Below are 9611 nucleotides of genomic sequence, written 5' to 3'. Positions count from 1 at the left end.
ATTTGGATTCGACGTAGTTTAAGGGGGATAAGAACTTCCATGCTAAAAAAATTTACGATTGTTGATGTCAATAATCAATAATCAACTTCTCTTTAAGTACCGTGGCCAAAGATCTATGATCTTCTACGCAGTGGCCAAACCTTACGTTTGCTTCTTACGTTGTAGGAAACTCCTTAACACCTACAAACGTAATAGAGACAATCATTGAAAAAAAGGAAAATTGGGAAAACGATAGAGAGGTGGATTCTGGGGTTTTTACAACACAAGGTAAATAATGAGAGAGCCATAGGAAAGACCGGGACAACGAATGTGTAGAAGTGAGGTGGGAAACAGAGGGAACAGGGATGGACGCTGGCCGAGAGCGGTTGTGAGCGGTGGAGAGCTTTTGGAGGTCGCAGGGATGAGGGCTGAAAGTTGTTACTGAATTGGAAAAAGTGTGTGGATGAGAAATGGGAGTTTTCCTTTGGAAGGACAATATACACCACGCCTTGACCGAATTACTGCCTAGCCGTGATTTGGGGGGGGGGGGGGGGAAGAAATTTAGTTGATCAATATCTTGAGAGATACCAACTCGGCAGTATGTGGACAAAGAAAATGGCTTTGGTGTTACGTTCACTTGTCTGGTTATAGATTCTTTAACCCTCTATAAATAAAAACACACTTATGCCCATCTACAGCATCCAGCTAATGACTTCAACTTACTACCTTTTAAAATTAATGAACATCAGATCTTTCTTAGGTTTTTGGTCTTCTGGAGGCGACGATCATTTTTGACATTCGTACTTTAATTTCTTAACACCTTTTGATTATCAATCTAATTTATTAATCAGCAGAATGTCCGCTGAAGACATTCGACCTGGGTTCCACACTTTCCTCAGCTGCTTCCACTCCTTTTCTTGAACCTTCCAGCGGCTGGAGGGCTGGGCTTCAGCGAATTAACTTCTAATTGTTTGATTCTTGGGTGGAGTCTCACTATAATATCTTCGGTCACGTTTTCCATATTTAATTTCAAACTTATTAAGTTCCGAGTTTGCCGCATCTTGTTATTCCATTTCCAACAAAGTACGAAAATTTCTTCGTCTAACGATTCGCATCAAGCACGAAGCAAAGATTCCATCAGCAGTGGTACGGCGAAACAAAAACCGTATCGTGAGATTCAGTGTTTTCGGCAAATCCCTTTGTCCTACAGGTATTCGCGAAGGGCAGAAATTCATGCGCAGAAGGGTATCGTGCATTTTGGGGAGAAACGCCACCAGTCTTAGGGGCGCTATGGACCGGCAATCATCCCCCCGGTGTTGTTGACGATTCGGATCGATTCTGTATATTTACGGGCCCGGAAAATCTCGGCGCTTGGATTTCCGTGCGGTTATCTCCGGAGTTTCCAGTTTCCGCGGAATTTAAGCCCGCACCGGAAGGTTTTGTTCGGTCTTGAAATCACATTGTGGTCTAGAAAAAAAATTAATTGTCCACAGCATCCCTTCCACACGAACGCATTTAAGTTTCCCTCTTGGGCAGAGACTGAGGATTTTCTAGAAATAGATTACTGTGGATCTAAGAGCAAGTTTTAACAGTGCTTTGGGATGTGATATTATGTGAACTAGTGCGACTTGGTTAGAAGATGGCAATGGGAGGTAAAATGTTCCTGATAGTTTGCTGCTTGGCACTTTGGCTGCTTAGAGGGGTGGATGCTTCGAAAAAAGACGGTAGGGCTTCCTCATATTTCAATATTTTTTACAATCCAAATAGAGCTAATTTTTAAATCAGGGCGTTCAATAAGCGTTTTGATGAAGTGATGAGACCTGAGCACGATCTTATTTGAGTTAGAGCCAAAGGGATGCTTTTAATATTTGCCTGAAAAAGTTCTTTAACTCACTTTTAACTATGGAAGTTGGGAGACGTTGGGTATATTTCTTGTAGATTTCCAACTTTCCCTCGATTTCGACTCCATCCAGCTTATAATTTTGTGAATTTGTAGATGTATTTGCCCATATGACTTCTCTATAATTCGTACTCTACCATTTGGCGTGAATGTTTACTTCTTGATTTGTTTGTTTTGAACGTCTTCTTTACTGGCTGACACTCCATCTCTTCACTGCTCCGAAGGCTGTTCTGTAAATATTTGTTCAATTTTGACTATTCCCTTGTGTCTGCCTTCTATTTGATAAATAGTGATGGAAAACAACTGGGGACAGTCTTTTTTCCCGTGATTTTTCCGATCTCGAATGTGTGGTCGAAAATATTGAACTCAGTTTGCACTATTTAAAATCAACAAGATCCACATGTTGATGCACGTTCTTGTGATAACATTGCGCACAACCTGATAAAGTGCAACGTGAAAATAAATGTTAACACACGTGTGTGTTAGGACAAGCAAAAGGATATCACAGTGCGATGCACGACTCTGTGAATGTTTCATGTCATTCTATTTATTCTGTTAACTAGTTAAAGAAAATATATATTTCTAACCGTGGCTTAGGTGCATCCTGCGTGCCGCCATAATAGCAAAGAGATGTTAATTTTAGTAAAAATATCCAACAAAATATTACAATGCCGAAAACATCGCTTAGTTGGTCATAATGAAGGTAGTCATACGCAGACCTGCAACGATAAATTAGTGTCGAATTTCCGCTCTGACGATCCTAGCACGATTTACAGTCGAGTAAACCTTTAAATTTTTCCTGTATATGAAACATGGTCATGCGAAAAACAGTGTATTCAACTAAGACGTAATTAATAAATATGCATATTTCTGTAGGTGCTTTTAGTCGTAACGACCGGCGTCCGGTGTAAATAATTCTTAACTGCCGGCGTCATGGCATCTGTTAGTAAATTATATTTCACCCCAGCCGCAAAGAAATAACAGAATCATAGTCAGTTCAGATTCAAATACCCTCGAAAATGCTGTTATCTGACATGGCACTGAATCTATACAAAATAAACTCTTCCTTGAAAATCATTTCACCGGTCGGTTATGCACTTTTGGAAATATTTTTAAAATTTGAAGCAATTCTTATCAAAATTTTTTCAGATTTAAATTCCGTTATTATTGTGTTCGATAATTGAAACGAACTCTTTCAAGTATGACCTAATTAAAACAAAATCGGGCTCATCATCTCAAAGAGTTTCTGTGGATTTTTCAACGTTCAAAAATCACATTTTAGCACAAATTTATAGAGTTTAAGCCAGTTGATATCACTGTGAGTTCAGATTAAACTATCGCCATTGCTTCTTTGCCGAATCGGGACAAAATCAAGCTGTTCACTTCAACGTGATTTCGAAGATTCTTCACTCAGAATCACATTTATCACCGAATTTCAGCTAATTTAATCGAACCCGCACTACCCTAAACTTGATCCTAAATTAAGTCTATGTCGAACCAGTTTTAGTTCGAACTGCAATTTCGCCCGAACGGAATCCGGACAAAATCGAACTGGATTTTAAGGTGATCTTACAGTGGCGGAACTGTTGATTTTTTTATTAGTGATAGCCATATATTTACGACACCTTTGAGGGTCAGATATTACCACTCATGTTACTGTTAGTTCCATCACGAACTAAATATTTGTTTTATTAGGAACTGTTACTTTCCATATAGGGCAGATTTATAATTTTTTAGCTTTAAAAAGCAGAATTTCGCAACTAGAAACCTCAATCAACTTTCTTCTAGTAGAAACCTCGAAGTAGGGCGCTTTTAGTGTTTATTCAAGACGATACTTTCAAGCCCCGTCTAATGCAAAACAAACTTCATTATGCCCCGTCCTCCCGTTTAATAAACATCACATTATAACTTGGAAATTTGGGAATTTAAATTAAGGAACTTTTTAATTTCGGACGCATTTATTAGGCAAATTTTAAATGGGGATCAGCACATTAACTTCTTACCACAGAAGCCTTAAGTTGATGGGTTTCTAACCCCCTAAAAGTTTGCCTTCTAGAAATTTTTGTGGATTTTGACACCGAGAGTAAATGCCTTTGTTTGACTAAGAGAAAGTGGTGTACAAAGAAAAAGTTCCACTTTTACTCCCTTTTAGGGATGAGACACAAAGTCTCGGCGACTTTTAAATTATCACGAGTATTCGAGTAAGGAAAGCGACTTAGGAAATTTGAGGAAATTCAAGGGAAATATAGTGAAATATCGGTTCTGCGTACAATAACTAGCACCTTGACTTATAAGTGAATATTCATTCAAAAGCATAGTTGCACACAAAACTTAAAGTAACCCGATTCTTTCCGCTTTCCAACAAAACAGAGTACATAATTAAACTTAATACAATCCCTTTGAGCGTGGTGTTAAAGCTCCATTGAAGGACAGAGACGAAAGTAAATCTTTGCGCCCTTTGTTTGTAATGAGCCCTTTGAGTAAAGCAGGACAACAGATAAAAAGCTCGAGTTCGTTGTTTATTGTCCGACATTAATTAAATAGTTGAGGACAACAGTTCCGATGCATCGACTTTGGGAAAACTGCAACAAAATTAAATTTGAGGCGCTCGTGCCCTCAATGAAGTGGTCGAGGACAAACTTTGAGATCGGATTATCTAATGATCGATAACAGGTAAGCCTGAAGTATTTGAAGCTTTGAAGTTTTATGCTCCATTTATTTTCAGTGCCTTTCAAGGGAGTCAAAGTAAACGAGGCTTTGTCTGGGACATATTAGAGCGTAATATGTAGCGTGTGCAGACTATTTCTGTGACGGTTTCCACACCTCTTAAATATTATAGAACAAATCTCATCGAATAAAATATAAAATTTCTGTCGAAATTCGGAGGTTTTAAAACACCGCTAAGCAGCTTTCCCCAATTCAATTCTTGTTTAACAGTGGAAATGTATTTTGGGGCCCTGTTTCCATTCCACCCTAATCCTCTTAACGATTCGGAAAATATTTCACGAAAGGGCAAATTACTAAAAGTTGAGGGTTGAGGAAATGATTAAAAATTGGACTATATTTAGATGTTAATTAATTCATAACGTGCTAAATGTTTAATAATGGGGAGACTTCGCCCCTGTTGGAACTTTCTTCTTTTCGCAATATAAAATAAATAAAGTGGTAATAATGATTTGAAGCTTTATAATTGGTGCTTCCACGGCACCGTTGGATTCATCATTTGAGAGCATCGTAAAATGATCGATTGAAGACCGCCCAATTACCGTAAATCGAAAATAATTTGGTACTGCGCATACGAAAAGGTTGGTGTATAATCTAAATTAAATCAAACTAATCTAAGGTCGCAAATGCATTTCGGTCAAATTTTCGAGCATTTGAATTTCATTTTCTTGCGATCTTCCAATTTGTGATCAACGCTTTGGGAAGTCCCTGTATCGATCGAGTTTCCACTACTTGTCCCATAGCACACCGGTTCTAAATATGATTTTTAGCCCTTCGGCACTTGATCGATTTGTTTATGTTCGATGCAGCAATAGAGAATTTTATTGTCAAAGAGGTCTGCGTTCGCAGAAAAGTCTACACGTCACCCCACAGAACAACCTGGTTATTTGCCATTACGAAATCCGCCAACATGTGTGCTCTTCTGTTTGTATTTTGTAAATCGATAGTTGAACTTTTGGAATTTATGTTTTTTACCGATACTGTGTGTTAGGGAAAAACCTTTCGTAAATTTAATTAACTATTAAAAACATAATTTTGAACAAAAAAGTTCCTTAAACAGGGTTCGAAAACGTAAGAGTTAAAAAATAATGTTCGAGATGGCAACGGAAACGCCATGATAAGTTTGAAATTTTAATAAAATGATGAAAAACGTACTTGGCAGATGTTGATTTTTTGACGTGTACCCAAAAAAGGTAAAATTATTCAGCAATAACGTTGCTAAAAGCGCTTTGAAACGTAATAACTAATAATACAACTTCAGCGGTAAAAATAAGCTTAAGCGGCAACGACGCACTGAACGCGACCGAGGGAACGGAATTTATTTTTGTTATGATTCTTTTTTTGCAATTCCTTAATGACCCGAAAGTTGATAAAACCTGCTCTTTTATTAGTACACGAATTTATTCGGGCTTGTTAACAATACCTACCCGAAAATGTATTCGTTACGCGGGTACCATGACATGCTCTTGATTTATGGAGGGGTGTTAGAAAATTACAAAGAAGCTGAGCGCGTTTACGCTAATCGTTATCCAGAAAGGAAATTTTCAGCTTGACAAACATTTGTGCAAGTTTCCCAAAGACTTTTGGATACAAGTAGCGTTATTCCTACACTCCCAGGACGAGGTCGACAACGAGAAGTAAGTTCTGAAGCTGAAGAACAAGTTTTAAACCTTGTTGAAGAAGATTTAAGGAGAACATGCATGGACACAAGTGGTGGACATTTAGAACATTCAATTTAGTAAAAGCAATAACAAATTTGTGTTTTTGATCGTGATGTGAGTGGTGTAAAATGTGTGACGTAACCTGTTATGCTAATTAGAGATGACAACAATAATTTAAAGGTAAGTGACTTTTCAAAATGATAAAATACGAATCATATAATTTTTAGTTTAACTGTAAAACCTATTGGACTCAAAAAACCCATGTAAAAATGCATCCCTAATTGATCTATTATTTAGAGAGATATCGAAATAAAATAAACACGACGCGACGTTGCCAATCCTCAAAATGTGATTTTCTGTTTTCCGGGGAAACTATTGTATTTACGACCTTTGTTATAAGAATTTTTCCTCTTCAAAATGATGTTCTTAATCATTGGTTAATTTCGAGAAATTTATTTCCCTAGCACCCTGCATAGTGCCCATTTTTGCACTAATTCTTATTTTTGTCATTTTCTCGGGCTTGTCAAGTTAGTTTAGATCGAAATAATTCTCACTTCCACTTTTAAGAAAAGCAGAACAACATATACATTTTTTAATTTAAACTAAGTCGACCTAATCTGAAGAAATTTGAAGAGGTCACAGTTGGGATTTCTTGTAATCACAATCACACTTTTTAGGAGAAATTTTCCAGATTAAAACTAATTTCTATTACAGTCAGTTCTGATTGAAATCCTTCCGTTGAGTGCCGAGTCTCTAGAGATCTTTCCATCTTTGGAAGATTACGTGGTTCTGTTCCAAATTGCAGCAAGGGAAAAGTTGTCTTCTCTATAATGTGTAATAATTGGGAAACTGCTGGTGGACACAACCACACAATGGGTGTCTAAAAATGCTTGAAAAATAGATGACCACCACAATAGTTTTTTTTCCTAAAAGCTATCATACCGAAATATCCAGAGAACGCACGCTACCAAAGCATTTTACCAGCGATAAACGGTCCCTTTCAAGTCTCAGAACAATACGCACAATGGAAAGTGAAAACAAAGAATGGAGATCTAAGCAGGTCCTTTTGCCCAAATATATCATTCCGCTTTGTGACGTAAAACGGGCCTACAACGGTTGCCTACGTAATGATCGTGGAGGAAGATCGCAAAAGTTGATTTACAGGAATCAAAAGATGCCCACAGAGTGCTTTTATTCGGAAAACGTTTTAAGCATTTTTTTGTAAAAATGCTGAAAACCTTAATTTGGACTGAGTTCGAAATGGAAATTTGCTGATTAATGGCCGGTTAGAGATGGAAATGAACTGGTAGGGCCGAAATCCATTTTCCATGAAAAAAAAAACTTCGGCTTTGATTAAAATTAATATTCTCTCTTTTTCCTGTTTGATGGATGATTTGATTTCATGCGTTTTGCATTAAAACAAGAGCCACGTTTACCTTGATTCTTTGCCAAATCCAAAGGTTCTTCCAATTTACATTAGGTGCCTGGATGTAATGGGAGCTTTCATCGCTCATCTGGAAATAACATCAAAGCGGACAAAAAGGTATATTTCGGAAAATGATTTAACATTAACTAATTCGGTGTGGTTCTTTTCAAATGAAAATAATACTATTGAAAGGCCACTTTTCCGTCCAGGAACTTTTTTTTACGGATTAAGAGGATTTGCCACGGGGTTCAAATCCATTAATTCTAAATCCATTAAATCTCGGCCCACGCAATTTTAAATTTCAATTTATAAAATTCCCTGTTTACTCTGTCGATTCGAAGTTTACCAAAATACGCATATCCTGGTACATGTAACACACACGTGTAAAAATATACAAAGAACGAAATGCAGTTGAGACCGTATTTTTAAATTCACATCAATACTGGTCATATGAAATTTAATTCTTTGTTTATTTTTCTGTGTATTTATTTGTCAAAACAACACATGGCATTGAAACATCGTATGATTTAGGTGCAATTGGAACCGGTTATTTATTTTCAAAATGGACTGTATATACCATCCCCATCGCACTAAATTTTACGTTTGTTTGGGAATTGTTTAAAATGTAATTTAGTTTGCAATTTGGAAAAATCCATCATTCGGAGTGTGAGTTATTTGCCTATATACTCCAAATGAGAAAAAATAGTGGTGGAATTTATTTAGTGTCACCAAAATGAACAACTTCAACGACGAAAATAAAAAGCGGGTTTGTCTCAATTTTCTTGATACTGAGCAATTTCGGCGCAGATATGTCGCAGGTGCTTACAACGGAATGAAAAAAGTTCATTTTTTTCCAATTGGCTTAATAGTGAACCTCGACCGTGAGAATGTTCCAAATCGAAAATGTGATTTACCTCAGCGTCCCAAATAGCGGCAGATTTTCTACATTATTTAATTGCCTTCATTTAAAGTGTGTTTTGGATAAGAAATATCTTTAAAATCTCATTTTGGATTGGTCAGCTCGATGCCACTTTCACGAAAACACCGCCGGTTATTGGAGGTGCGTCCAAGGAGGTGGAGATCTTTAAGATATCTTGGATGGATGGTGGCTTTAAAATTTACGAAGAAATATTTTTCTTTTTGTGGGTACTTGAGGCTGGCGGGGCGAATATGCAGACGATAAAAAAATTCACAGTTATTAATGAAAATATCGACAATTTCAATATTTGTTTTTTTTCACGATTCGCAATTATGAGTGCTATGACAAACCGGTTTAAATTCCACCTTTTAAATTCATTAAAAATTTAATTTCCATTCATTGGGATTATTGGGAATGGGCGATATCGTCGATTCCATTCAATTAAAATTCACAACCCCTCCAAAATTTTACTCATTTACTCATGCGTTTCTCTTCCAATACCTAAACGTTTCCTATCTAAAAACCCCCGTATTATTACCCCGAAACCACCCAATATTTCAATTCTAGCAGCATCTCCATCGATGACCCTATTTGAGCTTTGGATTTATACTGCGGACTCCTGCAGGAATAAACCGTGGGGATTGGGGAGTAACACACGAAAGCAAATTGGTTATAGATGTCGAAAATAATGTGTGTGATCCGCATTTCTGACGATAAAAAGGAGTTTTTTGGTCGCTAAAGGTGAATTTGTCGCAGAGTTATTGAAGAGTCCCCAACAAAGTTTACGCCTAATAGAATGTATAATAAGGAAATTTGTTATTATGAAAGTTTTAGAGAAGGCGATATGCATTATAGTGGATGATATCTCTTAGAGGCTTCTCTTGAAATAAAATTAAGCTTTTCGGATATAAGAGGCTTTCGTAAATTGGTAATAAATGCGGCGAATATTATGTGATTCGTCTTTGGACCAATAAAGGGGATTTGGAGGAATGGGATAAAGGG

At 37.1% G+C, this 9611-nt stretch overlaps 1 protein-coding gene across 2 annotated transcripts in view; it reads left to right on the top strand.

The window, feature by feature from the left end:
- Positions 1-1273: 1273 nt before the first annotated feature.
- Positions 1274-9611, top strand: part of LOC136341689 (nephrin-like) — a 218784-nt gene continuing 210446 nt past the window's right edge. Inside the window, exon 1 of one of the 2 annotated variants that reach the window (XM_066286918.1) lies at positions 1274-1703. In XM_066286918.1, the coding sequence (XP_066143015.1) occupies positions 1619-1703 (85 nt within the window). In that variant the 5' untranslated portion in view covers positions 1274-1618. Of the gene's footprint in view, positions 1704-6011; positions 6445-9611 lie in introns of those variants that run through there. The other variant, XM_066286920.1, reaches the window with a different exon arrangement.

Source organism: Euwallacea fornicatus, chromosome 10 (genome assembly GCF_040115645.1).
Source record: "Euwallacea fornicatus isolate EFF26 chromosome 10, ASM4011564v1, whole genome shotgun sequence".
Lineage (NCBI taxonomy): Eukaryota > Metazoa > Arthropoda > Insecta > Coleoptera > Curculionidae > Euwallacea > Euwallacea fornicatus.
The sequence above is the reverse complement of the archived record's forward strand: the minus strand, read 5'-3'. Positions and strand labels throughout refer to the sequence as shown.